General features: G+C 46.1%; 1 protein-coding gene across 2 annotated transcripts in view; it reads right to left on the bottom strand.

Annotated features, from left to right (window-relative positions):
• RFTN1 (raftlin, lipid raft linker 1) overlaps nt 1–19,211 on the bottom strand; it is a 202,218-nt gene that overhangs the window by 164,421 nt on the left and 18,586 nt on the right. For both annotated transcript variants that reach the window (XM_020987219.2, XM_078151446.1), the window contains exon 2: nt 18,356–18,512. In XM_020987219.2, the coding sequence (XP_020842878.1) occupies nt 18,356–18,500 (145 nt within the window). In that variant the 5' untranslated portion in view covers nt 18,501–18,512. The remainder of the gene's footprint in view (nt 1–18,355; nt 18,513–19,211) is intronic.

The following is a 19,211-nucleotide window of genomic DNA, read 5'->3' as shown; positions in this document are numbered from 1 at the left end:
GGAGGAGAGAAGAGAGAGAGAGAGAGAGAGAGAGAGAGAGAGAGAGAGAGAGAGAGAGAGAGAGAGAGAGAGAGAGAGAGAGAGAACAAATAAAGATGGAAAGGACATCTTTCAATCAATCAACAATTTATTAAGCCCTACTATGTGCTAGGCACTGAGGACACAAATACAACAAATACATCAATTCATATTGCCGAGGATCTATGTGATTCAGAAAGCAGGCAAGCTGGTCCCACAACAAGAATCAAGGATAAACAGCCTGTGTGTCACTGGCACCCTTGTTATGGCAGGAGAAAGAAAGGCCCCCAAGACATGGGGTGCACTCCCGTGGAGCTAAGCACAGCGGATGTATCACTGGGCCTGGAATCAGGAAGACCCGAGTTCAAATCCATCATCAGACACTAGCTGTGTGACCCTGGGCAAGTCGCTTAATCCCCATTTGCCTCAGTTTCTTCAACTGTAAAACAGGGGCCATAACAGCACATACCTCCCAGGACTGTTGTGAGGATCAAATAAGATAATATTTGTAAAGGGTTTATCTAAGTGCCTAGACATAGTAGGCACTATATAAATGCTTATTCCCTTCTCTGAGGTGATCTCATAGAAGGGCATGAGTAGCAGAGGATGGGAAGGCATGAAGAAGGGAACATCCACAGGAGAGACCACAGATCTATCTGTGTATCCAAGAGCTGAATCTTTGAATCTAAAAGGCTTTGGATACCTCGTGCTGCTGCTGCTGCTGCTTTTTTTTTAAGTTGGCCAAAGAAATTTAAAATCCCCTTTAGCCATAAAAGACTCGAGTTCAAATTCCACCTTAGACACTTACTGTGTGATCCTAAGCAAATCGCTTAATCTCACTGAGTCTCAGTTTCCTTATCTAGAAAAAAGACTGGGGTTGACTTGCCGGGCTACAAGGTCCTTTCCAGCCCCAAATCTACCATCCTAGGAAAGCTCCCTGTGGCTTGTCCTCCAAAGTAGCCAATGAGGAAGGTTACAACTGGGAGAAGGGATGGAGGAGGGAGCCAACAACCACGGAAAGAAGACCACAAGAGGGAAGGGAGGGCAAGGGAAGAAGTGGAAGAGACATGTGTGGAAGAGGGTGAGAAAAGGGTGGCCATGCTCTTTACCTTGGGGGAAGGTAAGGGGTTCTCATGGGCTGATGGGAAATCAGCCCCGGGAATCTTTTTTGTAATACCCCTTCCTATTCCTTCTCCTCCTGCCTTGGCTTTCCCACCGTCGCTGCCCACATGGGGCTCTGCTCCAGAAACCCTGGAAGCACTGAGCATCGGCCTTGAGAAAAGTGTTAATTAGACCGTGGGGAATGGGCTTGGAATGTGAAAAGCAAAGGGGAGGGGGCACGCACCGTCTTCAATCCTTCTGGGAGAGGACGAGTCTAGAGCTCTAAGGGGAGAGGGGTTGGTGAAAAAGGAATCCCAATGTGATGGCAGAGGGGGCCCCTGGACCTTAAGAAAATGGAAAAAAGAACAAGACAAGTGTGGTACGGCAATGGGAGAAGGGGGATTCTGAGAGGGTGTCAAGTTGCCTTGGACTCCAGACAAAGATGCTGCTCAGGCCTTTGGAAATTATCAGGCACGCCGACACTGACGAACGTCCCAGAAGCAGGAGAAAATTCTCTGCTGCATTTCAACTCATTCTCTTCATGTTATTTCCTATTTGTGAGGGCAGTACAACCTGTACTGGCCGTGGGAGATCTCTGCAGGCCAGAACCAAGTCTGTTCTTGCAATTACAGGGCAGTGGCTGACGTGGCCCTCCCTAGGTAATACCGTGAGAAGTGTCAGTGGAAGAGGGGAGACACAGGGCAGGGAGTTTTCACCTCGGATCTGTAAATCTGAGGGTTTTCTTCAATATTTTGTAGCAAGAGACCAATACAATCAACTTCCTTTGTAACCTGACCCTCTGTTTCATTTTACACATTTGAAAACATAATTCCGAGAATGGGTCTATAGGTTCCACCAAATTGACAAAGGGTTCCATGACACCAAAAAAAAAAAAAAAAGGTGATGCCTCCCTAAGAAAGAGTCCAGGGCCCTGGATTCTAGTCTTGCTTCTGTCGAGGACGACGTTATCCCTGGCCAAGTCAATTCATCTCTGGGGGCCTCAATTTCCTCATTTGTGAAATGGGAGCCCACGTTCTTCAAGTTCCTTCCACTTTTAACATCCCGAGCCCGTGTGAAAACGTTGCCCATTCACTCTTCCCTGCCCCCAACCCCAGCCCCTTCCGTATTTTCTAGAGAAGGAAGTCCAACCCCAAATTACACCATTATTTAAAACTACGAGTTTCAGACTGTTTCTTCCTCCCCACACCTTGTGTGTCCCTGGGGGCCCAACCTGACCTGGCCCTGCCCCAAAAGCTGGACCAGTTCCCATTATGACCACTATTAGGTGGGGCTTGCTGGGCAGGGATTTCAATAGATGGCTAACGTCCATAATCTGACCCTGCCCTCTCTATTCAACCTGATTTCCCCAATAGAGGCCCACTGCCACTTGGGCCAAGTTTCCTTATCTTACGATCAGTGAGATAATTTGGGAGGTGAAAAAAACTCTATGAGGCACTATAAAAACAAAGTATTCCAATGATTCCAGACACAGACCAGGCTTACTCCCAATTCCCTGGCCTGCAATACCTCCACAGCCCATCCTTCAAGGTCAAGCTCAAGTGCAGCCACCCCCCCCCAAAAAAAACTTTCTTGGTTCTGATCTCTAATAACCAAGTGTCTCTTGCCTCTTATTAAAAAAAAAAAATCTAAGCCTTAGAATTCAGAGGAGTTTTGAGGGGTTTAGATTTCTTATGCCTCTTTAAGGGGCAGCAAGGTGGCAGAGTAGATAGGGTGCTAGGCCTGGAGTCAGGAAGACCTGAGTTCAAATCCAGCTTCAGACAGCTGTGTGACCCTGGGCAAGTCACTTAACCCTGTTTGCCTGTTTCCTCATCTGTAAAATGAGCTGAAGAAGGCATTGCAAACCACTCTAGTATCTTTGCCAAAAAAAAAAAATCTCTAAACGGGGATATAAAGAGTCAGACAACTGAAAAATGATTAAACAACAATAAAATGTCTCTTTGAAAATGCAGATTGAAGCTCTTTTTAAAAACTTTGTTTTTCTTGGGTTTTTGTGTGTTTTCTTTTGCAACATGGTTAATATGGAAAGATATTTTGCATGACTTCACATGTATAATCAATATCATATTACTTGCCTTCTCAAGGGATGGGGGAGGGGCACGAAGAAGAGAGAGAGAATTTACAACTCAAAATTAAAAAAAAATGAACGTGACTTTTTTTTTACATGTAATTGGGAAATATTTAACCAAATAAATTAATACATATGTGTGTGTGTGTGTGTGTGTGTGTGCATAGCTGCCCCCAAAAACTCTAAACTACCATCTTTTCCCATTCTGACAAATGCCCTTCTAACACTAGGAGACCTGAGTTCAAATCCCATCTCAGTTACTCAGTAGCTGTGTGACACCAAACGAGTCACTTGATCTCTCTCTGCCTCAGTTTCCTCATGCGTAAACTGACAAAGTTGGACTCAGCCTCTAAGGTACTGTATAGAAAAAACAATTTAAATTACAATCCTCTAGGCCTTTCCATTCTATCAGGGGAGCCAACATGCGCACGTGTGTGTGTGTGTGTGCGCGCGCATGTGTGTATACACACACACACATACATTTCTGTATATATACATATTCAAATAAATATATTTGCACTTAAAAATGAGGAACTGCAGGTGGTTAAACGGCAGTATTGGACTCAACTTCTAAAAATGACACTGTACAAAAACAGAAATTCAAGGTTCTGTCCCCTAGGAGTTTCCATTCTATCAGGGGAGACAGCATGTATATGCATATGCATATTTGTGTGTGTGCATATCTGCGTGTATTTGCATATATACATATACAAATAAATACATTTGCATTAAAAATGTATGAGGTAACGGGAGTGGTACTGCACAGAGCCATACTTACAAATTTCTGATTAACAAAATAGCCTTGTCTGTCACACACCAGAGAGAGATTCAGTCCCTCCTTTTAAGTCCTTCTATTGCCTTAGCTAATTACATGGGAATGGTCTAAATAGGATTACTGTTCTCCAGCTCTGGGGCCAAGGTCTGATGGCCGAGGATAACAGCGCTGAGCCAGGTCCATCCCAACCTAGACCCCGGGCCCACATCTTTGGAGGAGCTCGCGGCATTGGCCTGACGTCCCCTGACAACAGGAACCCCTCCGGGGGCCAGGCGGTCAGCTGAACTCCAACCCCAGCATGCAGGGAGGCTCTAGATGACCGACTGACGCCACCTGTTTGTTCCAGGTGGACGCGGCCAGTTCCGTGGCTGCTGTTTGGGTTGGTGGCCTTCCTTTGATCAGTTTTATCTTTACTTTCGATTTTCCCCTGCAAGCTTAAGAAAAATGAATTACATCCCCAGGAGTTTAGCTGTTCTGTACAATTAAGAAAAGCAATTTCTTAGTCACGAGGCAGGTGACGACACCATTTCCCCTTCTCTCTCTATGGGAGTCTGTCATCACTCAATATAACTGATCTCCCTCTCCATCCGTAGCCTCCCGTTGCACAAATATTAGGGTATGAAAGCAGGGACTATGACACTATTAAATCACGACTGGCTTCTCCAGAGCCACCCTCATATCCCACTCGGTGCCAGCAAGCTGAAATCCACCTCCACTCCAGGGGTCTTTAATGGGGAGGCAGGATGCATAAGTGGCTGGATTCTTCTCCAGAATCGGGGCTGCTGGGGAAGAGCTCATCATCACTGCTTCACAAACAAAAGCACAAGATGAGGGGGCTTGGCTCCTCCAGAGAAGAGAAGGCCAGCCACATAAATACGGGGAAAATGTGTCGGCTGCAGGGCAGGGACACGGCAAGCCAACACGGGGGACTTGAACCAGAGGATGGACAGCACCAGACTTCTCTTACTCCCACTGCACCCAGCCACCCCCAGACTCGGGGGAGGACTGGATCTCAAGAGCTTAGCAGAAAGGAAAAAAGTGAATTCTGGCAGCAACGTAGAAAGAAGAGGAGGCTAGAAACAGGTTACCTGCTGACCGAGGGGGCCAGGTCCTAGCTGTATCAGAGGAAAGCAATGAGCAAAGCCCAGAAACAAAGTCCACTGAATGTAAGTAAGCTGCCAGAGGGCAGAGAGGGTTGATTTTTCTCTTGGTCTTTGACTCCCAGAGTAAGCGCTTAATTGTTCCATAAACGGGAAGAGTAATTCTGTTTACGGTCTCTCTAAAAGCTGCTAGGTGGCTCAGTGGATGGAGGATACCCGAGTTCAAATTCAACCTCAGATACTTCCTAGCTGTGTAATCCTGGGAAGGTCACTTCACCGCTGCCTGCCTCAGTTTCCTCTACTGTAAAATGACAAATTATCAACCGAACAATATTATTTTTATAAGCATGGTTCGTAACGTCAAAAAAAACCAGAAACATCTCCCACGTCCACCAGTTAGCGAATAACTGTGGAACAGGCGGAAAAAAAAATGAGGTATATGGACATACAGGAATGTTATGATTGCCTATGGCACGTGAAGGTATTAAAAACATGGAAGAAAGAATGGGAACTCAGTACCATATGAAACTGAACACGGGCCTTCAAAAACAGAAGTCTGGGCTTTCTTGTTCTGTCTTCTGAAAGGTTCAGGATGAAATTCCTATGCAGAACACTTTGTGAAACTTAAAGTGTTAGAGAAATGCTAGCTATTATTATTATTATTATCATTATCATTACTATTATTATTTGATGATTTTTAAGTCTGTGAGAGGTATAGGGGCCGGATCTGTTTTCTTTGGCTTAGTTGGGCATCTTCTGGGTGAAAATTTATCGATGGAAGTTAGCTCAGCCTCTGTGACTCAGGGGTCTCAAGAGCTGCCCAACCGGGTCCCCAGCCAGTATGTTATCAGAGGCAGGGCTTGAACCCAGGGACTGTGTAAGGCAGAGGTGAACAGAGAGTGCATTCCACACATAGGAAATGGGAAGTAAAAAGACACGGAGAGATGGAGTGTCTTGTAGGAGAACAGAGAGCACACAGGTTTGGCTGGACTACAGAATACAGGAAGGGGAGCCGCATATAATGAGTCTGGAAAGTTGGGTTAAGGGCTTTAAAAACCAAACAGAGGAATTTATATTTGATCCCAGAGGCAAATATGGAGCAGCCACTGGGGTGGAATGAGTCAAGACATAACAGGGCCAGCTCTCTGCTTAAGGAAAATCACTCCGGAAACTCTGCAAGGAGATGGCTTTGAGTAGGGAGAGACTTGAGGCAAGGAGACAGATGAGGAGGCCTTGGTGACCAGCTAGACCCCTCCAGCTAAGGTGGTGACTGGGTGAGGAGAGGGAAGAGCGAGGATTCCAGAGACGCGGAAGCAGCGAGATTTGGGAACCACGGGCCACGCGGAGGAGGTGAGAGAGGGCGATGCTGGCATTACAAACTGGGGTGGCAGTAGGAACAGTGAGGCCATCTCTTAACAGAAACCGGCAAGTCTGGAAGAGGGGAGGGTTTGAGGAGAAAGAAGAAGAGGTCAGTTTGGGACAGGCTGGGTTTGAGACACCTGCAGGGCATCCAGTCTGAGCAGTTCTAGAGCAGACTCGGGGTTCCGTGCCTACGAGAGGTCAGACCTAGGGACACGGTTTGGTCAGGGGCCCGGAGCAGACCCAAACTGCTAGCATCCCAGGGCTGGACCAGATCAGAGCGGAAATGACAGCAGGCCGGCCGACCCAGAGCCTCCAGCCAGCAGAATGAGGGCTGCCCGGTCCCCAAGCCTGAACTCGCAGATGGACAGAACAGGCCTGGTGTTCAGGGATGGACACAGGGGTGAGTGCTGACCCTCTAAAATGTGAAGCTCTGTTAATACTGGTAACTCGGAATGGTTTGCAAAATGATACACCCAGACCCAGCTGAGGTTCCATTAAGGAAACTCTGCCGTCTCATTCCTCCTTACACAATGGCCTTAGGTCACCAGGTAGATGGATTTCCAACCATTCTGTTCCTTGGGCTGTTTTGGTCTATCATTAGTAAATGTATTCTCTGCAAACTAATTCAAATAACTTAAAATAAGGAAACTTCTGAAATAAGTCTCCCTTTATAATCTGATCATCAGTCTCATATCTGATATGAAGGGATATCATATTTGATATGAGACAGCTAGGTAGCAAAGCATAGAGAGCATTGGGTCTGGAATCAGAAAGACTCGAATTCGAATCCTGCCTCAGACATTTACTAGCTGTGTGACCCTGGGCAAGTCACTTAGCTTCTATCTGCCTCAGTTTCTTCATCTGTAAAATGGGGTTAATAGTAGCACCTGCCTCCGAAGATTGTTGTGAGGATCAAATGAGATATTCTAAAGTGCTTAGCACGTTGGCTGGCAAATAGTATGCACTTAGTAAACGTTTACTGAGTGAATAAAAGTAATTTAACTGCTATCTGCCTCAGTTTCCTCAACTGTAAAATGGAGATTATAACAACACCTACTCCCAGGGTTGCTGTGAGGATCAAACAAGATAATATTTGTAAAGTGCTTACTTAGCACAGTGCTTGGCACACAGTAGGTGTGATATAAATGCTTATTCCCTTACCTAACCTCTCTCAGCTTCAGTTTCCTCATCTAAAAACAGGCATAATAGTACCTATTTCACAGAGTTGTGCGAGGATCAAATATCATTTTGCAAATCTTAAAACGCAATATAAATTCCAGTCATTATTACTGTTGTTATTGTTATTTTGACAGGTAAGACCAGACGGATTTCATAGTCCTGCAGGCTGTATTTAAGTGGCTAAAATTTACCACCTGGGCCACAAGAAACCACCCAGACGAGTCTGCGCAGATGGGCCAAACCATGTGTTTCCTGGCCCGCTGACTGGGGTTTGTGGCCATGAGAAAAAACGAAGTACCAGATTGATGTCCCCCTTACATCAGAAAGCCAAGCCCGAGAGGGCTGCCCAGCCCCTCCCCCTCATCCTCTCCCCTCCGTGGAAGGAAGCCCCAAGAAGAGAGGGTGGGCACATGTCACAGACCAGATTTCCCCGGCGCCTCTGGTCCCTGCCCGGGACTGCCCAGCGCTCCCCACCAGAGAGCCTTATTTGTCTTCAGAGTGTCCCCATGACGTCCACAGGCAGAAGCCCATTTAATGGCACGGAGACATAGTTTATGAAGACTGCTTCCCTTTCTACTCTGTATCTCATTCAGGACAGCAGGCACTGTTTTTAGCTCACCACCCACCAGTGAACCTCTGGGCTCATAACTCATATCTCTCCCCCACTTCCTCTAGTCAATCTTGCTTAAAACAAACAAATAAATAAATAAAAAAGAATGTCCAACTCTGCCATAACACAGAATAGTGAAAAAAAAAAAGCCAAATTCCAGAAAATCTCCCTCCCTCCTGCCTCTGCCCCTGCCTACCTCCCCCAAGCTTGTGAAACACAGACCGGAAATTAAATAACTTCATCATGGGAAACAACTGCTTTTACCCAAAGCAGGATCAAATCATTGCACTCCCTGAGAGAGGCCGCAGCTTTTTAACGAGTGCTGAGAGAAACCAGGGGCTAACAGTTTAACCTAATGCTATGGAAAGGAAAGATGGTGTCCGTGAAGTCAATATTAGATGCTATCTTGAGTAGCAAGGAGAGATTGTCCAAGGGGAACACACACACTAAGTCCCCAAAGCTCTTAGCTCAGGGTCATGCGAACTGGAGTGGAGTAAGAAGGAGAGATGGCCGGCCCAAGGGCTAGCAAGGCCAAGGACTCCTACTGGTCCAAGGCCCCTGGGCAATTCGCTCGGCTCCCCTCTGTTCCCAGGCAACTCCCCAAGTCTCTGAGCTGCACAAGAGCTGACAAATCTGCTGAGCCTCAGTCCCCTCCACCCACCTTAGGAAGATCAAATCAGACTGTGTTTGTAAAAGAGGTTTGTAAACTCAAAATGCTAGAAGGATGTCATCATCATCATCATCATTACAATATCAGCAAAATCACAGGTCTAGATAAAAAAACAAGCATTCAAACTCCTGCGGCCTATGAGGTAACAAAGAACACTTACCAGACTTGGACCTGGGGTAGGAAATTGGGGACATAGCCCAGGTCTGGAACCTACGTGACCTTGGGCAAGTTATAGGACCTCTTAGAATCAAGGTTAAGAATAATTAACATGACAGAATTCATTATGTAACTGATATTCTGGCATAGAATTAAGTCTATTACATAGTCATTATCTTAGGGGAAAGGATGACAATAGTATAATTAATTATGTCACAGAATCAATTCAATTCTGTTATATAATTAATATAATAGGTTATGTGATATATTCATTATATGTGTCATATAACATATAATTACCTGTCATATAATTATTTCTATTATAATAATATAATTGGTTGCACTGATTCCTATTGTCTTCAAATCAAGGATAGTCAGAATAATTTCTATGATATAATCATATAATCAATGTAATTCTATTACATAAGAAATCACTGATCTTACTATAACAATTATATATTAATTATCTTAGGAGCAAGGAGTCAATAATTCATATGATATAATTAATTATATAACACAATTACGTCATATACGTAATCATTGATCATATTGTATTAATGATATTAATTGTCTTAGGATCAAGGATAGTAATAATTCATATAATAGAACGCATCATATTATATAATTAATACTATTCGGCTATATAGGTAATTATATATTCACCATGTTAATTGTCTTAGGACCAAGGACAGCAATAATGATTATCATTAATAATAATAATAGCTAGCACTTATATATCACTTCAAGTTTGACAGGGCACTTGACATATGTGTAACCACGCTGTGAGGTAGGTGCCAATCTCCTTTCCATTTTACAGGTGAGGAAACTGAGGCAAACAGTGGTGAAGTGACTTGTCCACAGTCACCCAGCTAGCTAGGAAGGGTCTGGGGCAGGATCTGAAATCCCTTGTTCTAGCTGCCTAAGGAGCTATAAATCTGGAGGGAGCCCTTAGACACCACCCATTTTAAAGATGGAGAAACTGAGGCCGGACACTGAGAAGTAAGTAACGTAGCCCCACCCTCTAACCAAAGTTCAATACTGCCTTCATTATGACAAGGCCCCCTTTGCTCTAGGACTCATTTTCACTGTCTGTAAAATGAAGGGGTAGGAAGAGATCCAGAGTACCTTCCGGATAGAAATCCTACGATTTCATAGGCCTGGACTGAGCTCCAGGCCTGCGGTTAGAGGGATTTGGGTTCACTGGATTCTTTTCTTGCTCAGATCTGTGATTTCACTGCTACATGAAGAAGCAACCAGTGAGGAAATATCATCTACCAATGGGGGGGGGGAGACAGGATTCAAACTGAGGTCCCAGACCTCCAAACTGACCAGCAGCTCAAGAAAGCCAAAGGCAGCTCCACTAGCACCTGCATCACCCACTCCCCTGGGTGACAAAGGCATCTCCCGGGGGCTGAGTCTTCCCTTCTGATGGCTTACCTCTGACAGTATGACTCTTTGGATTTCTTTAAGGAAGCCCTTCAGAGCTGGCCCCCAGGCTGGGCCAGAGAACTCCCGTGGCTTAATGGGCACTTTCTAAATATCAGATTTGGAAGCACCTCATTAGGCCTAAATGCCAGCTCAGGTCAGCAGTGACAGTGTTCCAAACCAATGCTTCAGCACACTAATATTGGGAGCCCAGGATTCCTAGGAACTCAGGCTAAATTCTTGGAGGAAGGCGGGATCATTTTGTAATTTGGATAATTCTCCCTCCCTCCCTCCCTTCCCCCACACCTAGAAGATTCAGATGTTTGACCAGATGGCATTCTTTGGTGGACATCCACATTGAGGAGGCATCTGGGGGAATAATTCACCCTAGAGCCGACTTAAGCTGAGTCTGTTGACACCTCCTCCTGGTGACCAGTGCCGAGTCCCTCCCTGAGAGCCTGGGTCAGGCCCCTCCGGCCAAAGGCCAAGACAGCAGGGTGGAAGGAACTGGACGTGGGTGTGAGCAAACCAGACGGACCACAGGGCAAGCAGGACACACGGATGGTCCAACCCCAATTACTATACAGAAGATGCTGGGGTGCTAATGTGCAGCTTTCTGGTCAATCATCTCTACTAATCTTTCTGCATGTAAATGGCAGCTAGGTCCTGTAGCGGACAGAGTGCTGGGCCTGGAGTCAGGAAGTCTCCTCTTCCTCAGTTCAAATGCAGCCTCAGATATTTACTAGCTGTGTGACCCTGGGCAAGTCATTTTACCCTGTTGGCCTCAGTTTCCTCATCTATAAAAGGAGCCAGAGAAGGAAATGTCAAACCACTCTAATCTCCTTGCCAAGAAAACCCCAAATGGGGTCATGAAGAGTCAGACGTGACTGAAAAACGACTGAAATATGTAAATGTACATCTTACTGGGTGTTGTTAAGTTCAGAATCAAAAAAACCCACACCTGAAACCTTCCCTGCTCCCCACTGCACAGTCCTCGGGAACCCAGGGCAGAAGGCAACACTGAACAAGACCTAGAGCTCGGCCAACAAAGAAATAACAGTCTACCTGGAACACGGTGGTCAGTGAATTCTGCGGCCCTAAAGAGATGTGGCGTGTGTAGAGGAAAGAACAATGATCCCAAATCACCAGATTCACAGCCCCGCAGCACCGCTGCTAGCTGTGACACCTTAAAAAGGCAAGTCTGCTCTCATCTATAAAATGGGTACAACATCAACACCTAGATCACGGGACGTGCTGCTAAGGATCAGATGAGAAGTGCTTTGTAAATCTTTAATCATTACTAGCTATTATGATTATTACTGTCATTACTCACAGGACTTCAGGGTCCTAGATTCAGGAGCATTCTGGCTGAGGTCAGACAGATAGTAAGTTAACACAGCTGAGATTCCAACCCCTTACCCTTTATTATTATCATTCTTTCCCTCGCCAAAAAGGATCAAAGGGGTCCTCCTCGTTTCCAGAGCTAAGCCCTCTACATTATACTGCTGATTCAACCCCCTTTTTTGCTTTTTCACCTGTGTGACCTTGGGCAAGTCAGGACTCAATTTCCCCATCTGTAAAATAGAGGGTTGGACTAGAAGGCTTCTGAGGGGCCTTCCGGCTCTAGACTGAAGATTCCGTGATCCTCTGGGACTCTGTTCCATCAATTATCCCTTCCCTTTCTTGCCTCTTTCCCTCTCCCAACTGGCCTTCTCTCAAGCATCTCCAAATTTTAAACAAAAAAAAAGTTCCCTGCCTTTGTAGTGTTTTCCCCCACCCCTTGGGCTACCATCCATATTATTTCACACGTGAAAGGGACCTTAAGAGACCATCTAGTCCAACCACTCATTTTACAAATGAGGAAACTGAGGCCCAAGACCACTGTGTCTGGGCCAAGGTCACACACATAGTGAGCAGAAGAGTCAAGCTTACACGTCTGGTTCCAAAGCCAGGTACCGTCCAACACTCCCCCTCTGGCTGCACCTTCTGTTGTTTTCATGGGAGCCATCTGCTCCCTCCTCCACGCGGGTGAAGCATGTCGAGGCTCAGGCCTTGCCCTCACTTGTCTCTCAGCACTCTCTCTCAAAGATCTCATCCATCATCGACTTACACAGCTTCGATTATCCCCTCTCCACAGATGACTGCCAAGATCTCCGACCCAACTGCTCTCCTGAGCTTCAGCATCCCATCTCCAACGGGCCGACGGCTGGCTAAGCACTGCCACCCAGCATCCAGGCGACACCTCAAATGAACAGCATCAAAACTGGAGCCTTAATTTATCTCCCCCAAAGCCCCTTACCCATTTCAGTCAATGGTGCCATCATCTTCCCAGAGTTGAAACTCTGGAGTCATCTTGACATGGTGCCATTTTGCTGTGAGGTTTTTTTGGACCAGACTTGAGATTTCATGGGTATAAAGAAGTGCCAGTGAGGAAACTCCCTAGACCAATGCAGATCAGTACCTGCTATGTGACTTACAGTCCTGGAAGGTTGCCTTTTTTATTTTAAATTTGAAGATACTTGAGAGAGAGCCAGTTGGAAGAAGGAAAGATGCAAGAAAGGGAAGGGATGACTGACAGAATAGAGTCCCAGAGGGTTGTAGGGTCTTAGATTTATAGCTAGAAGGGACCTGATAAGCCATCTAATCATTTTTACAGATAAGGAAACTGAGGCCTAGCTTGCCCAGGGTCACACAGGTGAAAAGACAAGTCAGAGGTGAATTTATTCGCCAATAGCCCCAGAACCAGTTTGTGTTAGAGGAAGAATTTAATCCTGGGTCTTCCTGACCCTGCAACCAGCTGTCTGCACATGATGCCACACTTGAAGGAGTGGGTTCTTGACCTTTTAGGGGTCATGGACCTTTCTGACAGTCTGGTGAAGCTACGGACCCCTACTCAGAAGGATGTTTTAAAATATGTGACAACATTCAAAGGAAACCAGTTATACTGAAATAAAGTTCCCTAAATAAATTAAAAACAAAAAAATGGGGCAGCTAGGTGGCGCAGTGGATAGAACACCAGGCTTGGAGTCAGGAGGATCCGAGTGCAAATTTGGCCTCAGACACCTATTAGTTGTATGACTCTGGGCAAGTCACTTTGCCTTCTAAATAAAGAAATAAAAACAATTACCAAAATATTTAAAAAACAGGTGTACGGAGGCCAGGTTGAGAAGCCCTGCTTCAAGGTTGTACAACACCTACCATTCCTGATCTCATTTGATTTTCATCCGCTCCTACCATCTGATGACGCTTGGGAGGCGTGCCCAGGCAGGATCTGAGCCAAGGTCTTCCTGACCCCAAGTTCAGTTCTTAGCCCATGGACTCAAGCCAAGATGCCAAGCTCTTCTCCAATCATCAAGTCCTCATGATCCTTCATATCATCTCTCACCATCACATCTCCCCCAGTTCCACAGCCATTCCCTTGGGGTGCAAGGCCTTGCCATCTTTCCCCTGGATGACTACAGCAGTCTCCTATCTGGGCTCCCTGCATTCAGCCTCCTTCTCCATCCAATCCGCCCTAAGCCCCACTGCCATCATCATCAGCTGCAGTAGAGTGGAGAAACCACTCATCCGAGGTACTACCTCATACTGTTACTTGTTTTATGCCTTGGGACCCATCACCCCAACTAGATAAGGTACATTGAATTAAGCTTTGGAAAACGCATTCCATTCATTGTCTCCTTTTGGCCCCACAACAACCATCCTAGGCAAGTCCTGTAGGTATTAATAATGTGTACCCATTTTACAGATGAGGAAACTAAGGCTGAAAGGGCCTTAGCCTAGGTGACCTACACAGCAACACCCAGATAATGATCTAAGGCAGGATTTGAATGAAGGTCTTCAGACTCTAAGGCCAGCACGGATGCCCATCCTAATAGACAGTATGCCTCCTGAGGGCAGGTTCTGTCTTATACTACTGTGCAAAGAGCAGGCACTCCATATGTCTATTACTGATGACTATGATGACAACGCAGAGGGAGCTAATACAGAATCCATCAGAAGCAATTTTCCCCTGTTGTTTTTAATGGGGCAAAAGAGATTCGCAGGAACATTTTCTTGAAAGGTAACGCCCAGCTCTGCAGACTCACGGCCCTTCCCCCGAGGTTACGGGTACCTCTGTGGTTACCGTGGAAACCGCAGGGCCAAGATGATCAGCTCTCCAGCAAGGAGAAGCCAGGGGCCGTTTCACCGAGGTCCCCAGGCTCAGGACCCGCTCCCCATCCTGGCCAAGCAAAGCTACAGCAACCTGGCCTTGTGTTCAAGAGATAAAATACTCGTCAAGAATCATCTTTATTTTCTCCTGGCAAGGAATAGGCCAATGGGGGGAAAGAGGGCATGGGGATCTTCTTCTGCTTCTGAAAAGCTACACTCCGGGGTCTCTGCCTCATGTGTCCTGTGCAGAAAGCAAAACGCAGACTCACCTTTGTAATGATCCATCATACTATGTGAATGATTTCAATAAATGAGGGGTGCTCTGCTTATCAGAATGACCCCCCCAAAATTCACACACACAGCATAAGAGCTTGATAAAGGCTTTAAAAGGGGGGGGGGAAGAACCCAACAACTACATTTTGCTTTTTAAAAAGGAAGGAGGGAGGCAGAGAAGGAGGAAGAAAGAATGGGGGAAGGGAAGGGAAGGGAAGGGAAGGGAAGGGAAGGGAAGGGAAGGGAAGGGAAGGGAAGGGAAGGGAAGGGAAGGGAAGGGAAGGAAGGAAGGGAAGGGAAGGGAAGGGAAGGGAAGGGAAGGGAAGGGAAGGGAAGGAAGGGGGAAGGGAAGGAAGGGAAGGAAGGGAAGGGAAGGGAAGGGAGGAAAAGATTAATTCAGAGGGCTAGCTAGCTATTAAAAAACTTCTTAACCAGGAAAATTATAAGAGAAGGAAGCAGCGTGACAGAGTGGGAATAGTAGCAGTTTGGTAGTCTGAGATGCCCACTTCTGAAGTATATTACCTATGCTACTTTGGACAAGTCACTTAAGCTTACCTGGGGTACCTTGGGCAAGGATCTTAAGTTCCCTGGGCCTCAGTTCACTAGTCTCTAAAATGAGGGGGTTTCACTACATGGCCTCTCAGGTCCCTCCAATCTCCACATCCCATTATAATAAGGGATTGGAGATGAGCCCAAGGGGATGTTTCACTATCATCCTGAAGAGTCACATTAAAAAACAAAAAAAAGGTGGGTACCTCAGAATCCTAATAAAGTACATACAAAAGCCTGTCATGCATTGTTACAGTGCATGATGGGAGGGGAAAGGCTGGGTTCTTTTTATTATCACTATTATTTTAATGTAGCACAAGTTACAAATGTTCTGCTTGTCAACTGAAATATTTCAGTCTAGTTCATACATCACAAAACCACATCCAGGATCTCAAACACTAAACCAATCCAAGAACACAAGCATGCAATGTACCTGCAAAAATAACCCGCAGCCCGCCATTCACTGGGGGTGCCAGGCTGCCACAGAGGCAACATGCCACGTTTCAGCCAGCTCCCCGAGGGATGTGGGGCACCCATCTGTCCAGCATCCAGGAGAATTTAGGGACATGATGAATACTGCTGGCATAACTGTTTTCTCACACATACAAAGCGGGCCACACTGTGCAGGGATCAAACCCTCCACATTGACCCATCAGCACCATCTTGTAACCACGCCAACTGGCACCCACACAGATGGAGAGAGCACAGTCGACTCCAGGAAGCTTACCCACTCAGGTGGCTTTCGGGGGGCTCCAGAGGGACTTGGCATAGAGCCATGGTTTGACAGAAATTGCCATGCCTTGGGTGCGTTCAGCTGTGGTGAAACTCATCAGAGGGCAAGGTTCATCCCTCAGTGGCCAAAGTTAACTGAAAATTTAAGACACAGTCAAATCCCACAGAGTTATGTTTTTTGGCAGGCTGCTCTCTTCACACTTGAGACGCCTACGACTTTCTACCCTGGCAGCTACATAAATGAAGGATGCTGACGAGTAAGCAAGGCCAGAACCAAACCATATTAAGGACGAATCCCAATGATCTAAAACAGGGCTCTTAATCCAGGTTCCCTGAGCCTGTTTCCTTTGAGTATCTGATTGGTTTCTTCTGTTACCCTATGTGCATTTAAACACATGATTCTGAGAAGGGGTCACAGGCTTCCCAAGACCATCAAATAGGTCCATGTGTCACACAAAAAAAATGGATGTACATTTCCATGGTGTTCACAGGTGGCAACATTCACTAACAGAACAGTGCCAACTTAAATGATCCCACTTATCAACAGAGGTTCATACCGAGCTGGAGAGCCAGGTATCCTACAAGCGAGGTTGAGATTTGTACTGCCAGCCCCTCAAGGCTCCAGCTCAAAGCCCACCTCCTCCAGCGAGCACCCTCTGATTAACTCATTCAGAAGTCCTGTTTCTCTCCTTTGGATTCTTTGCTCTACAGCCTCTGACCTGACACTTATCACTCACTCGTTTGGAGACATTTGTAAAGAACAGAATCTGGACCCCTAGGCACAGCACCTGGCTCACAGCTGGAGCTTAATAAACATTAGTTAGCTGACTGACTACAGGGCAAAAGGACCTCAAGTCACCTAAAACCTTAGAAATGCTACACACCGTATCTGCACCGGAGAGAAACATGGCAGACTGGACAGAGGGCCAAGTTTGGAATCACTGGCGTTGTGACCTTGAACAAACCATTCCACCCTTCAACGTCCCAGGCTACTCCCTAAGTGACTGCTCGGCGGTGCCACAGTGCACAGAGCGCCAGCCTGGAGTCAGGAAGACTCATCTTCACGAGTTCAAATCCAGCCTCAGACACTTACCAGCTGTATGACCCTGCCCAAGTCATTTAACCCTGTCTGCCTCGGTTTCCTCATCTGTAAAATGAACTGGAGAAGGAAATGGCAAACCCCCGCAGTATCTTTGCCAAGAAAACCCCAAATCAGGCCACAAAGAGTCAGACGTGACCAAAACAACTGAACAACACTTTCTAACTAAAAATTCCAGAGGAAGTGCTCTTCACCAGGCACTGCCTTCACTGGAAAAGGAATCCACTCCAGAGTGAGATGATCTAGTCATCCCTCTGTATGACTTTGGTGAAGTCCTTTCACCTTTGGGATCTCAGTTTCCTCATCTGAAAAATGAGGGCACTGTACTGGACGGCCTCCCAGATTTCAATCTGTAATCTTATGCTCCTGATATATCTACCCACACACATAACTAAATTATAAACTCCTAGAGAGCAGGAATTGGAGTTTATGCTATCTCTGTGTCTCTCCAGTGCCTAGTATAATGCCAACACACTTCAATACCTGCTACTGATAATCCTGATAGGCAAATAACTGAAGGTAGTGTCAGACAGGGTTCTTGGCTTGGAGTCACGTAGATGAAAGTTCAAGTCCAGTCTGCGACACTTACTACCTCGGTTACCACAAGCAACACTCCTGCACTTATCTAAATCACAGATGGGTTGCAACCTGCACTGGTGATGGAGCGCTCACACAGGGACAGATAGAATGCAGTCTGCATCGGCGATGGAGTTATTGTCGACACTGAAAGTTGACGGAAAACCCTGATTCTTCCAGAAATCTCCCTTGAGAACCTCATGCGTCAATCCATGTGCTCTTGGGCCCTTTGCCCACAGTGATGGCCACTTTGGAAAGACCCTATTCCAGGAAAGGCAAAACCAGGCAGCTTCTCGGATGGCTACCTCTCTCCACGTGCCATGGGAGGGTAGGTGGAGAAACAGAAGCCAAATTTCTGGGAAGAGGACTCCCTCTCATTTATTAATGCATGAGATTATCTGCCACAGAGCAATCCCGTCCACTGAGAAGGCTACAATGGTGCGCTCAGTTCCCAATTCACATCCACGGCCAGGGAAGATGCACAGAAACACTTACCATCACTCAGCGTGGTAAACTCCAGGAAGCGGTATTCATAGGCCACATCGATCTTGGTTTCTACCTGAGGCCTCTTCAGAGTTGAATAAATATTACCAGGCCGTTTTTCATCACGTTTCTCTAGCTTATTCAGTCCACAACCCATTTCAACAGCTGCCTAAGAGAGAGGGAAAGGAAGCAGGGGAGGGGGAGGGAGGAAGAGAGAAAAATAGCCATGAATGCCTTTTTTTCCTGACACTTTGTTTTTAAAAGATATAGAAGTCTATGTGATTTCCGTGAAGAAAATATAAACTGCCTTCTGGCATTTATGAAATGTAGGGCCTAATTGAATAAATAACTCAGGGACCAATGGGCCATATTCATCATGAGAATCTGACTTCCCTTAAGAGACAATTACCAGCTGTTGGACGCTTTCACACGGCCACACAAAGCACACTTGTGTTCTACCTGCACCTAGGCTGGGGAGAGTCCCGTGCATTGGAGGGGATATGTTTCACCATCATTTGTGTGCCCGATAAAAACGTGATTCAAGATGCAATTGACTACATTATGTTGTCAACGTATCGGGGGAAAAGGAAAAAAAAACCTAATAGATCCATCACAGGCGCAGAATAATGAGTCGCTGTTACAATCTTCAGACCCCAAAGTTCTCTGCCTTCAATAGCAATTATTAGACCGGTATTTACATTCAGAAAACATTTTTAAAATGAGACAGTAGCACTTTTATGGCCCTTGAGCTAAAAGTCCTCTCCCCCTCCCCCTTTTTCCTTTCCTAGATTGAACCATGAGAAATAATAGTATGCTTCCAGCCCTCTTAGGTAGTCATTTTAGACCGAAATGAAAGCAGACTGAACGG

This window comes from Phascolarctos cinereus, unplaced genomic scaffold (assembly GCF_003287225.1).
Source record: "Phascolarctos cinereus isolate Bilbo 61053 unplaced genomic scaffold, phaCin_HiC Scaffold_1;HRSCAF=81, whole genome shotgun sequence".
NCBI classification, from domain to species: domain Eukaryota; kingdom Metazoa; phylum Chordata; class Mammalia; order Diprotodontia; family Phascolarctidae; genus Phascolarctos; species Phascolarctos cinereus.
Note: the sequence above shows the minus strand (reverse complement) of the source record. Positions and strands in the feature narration are given on the sequence as shown.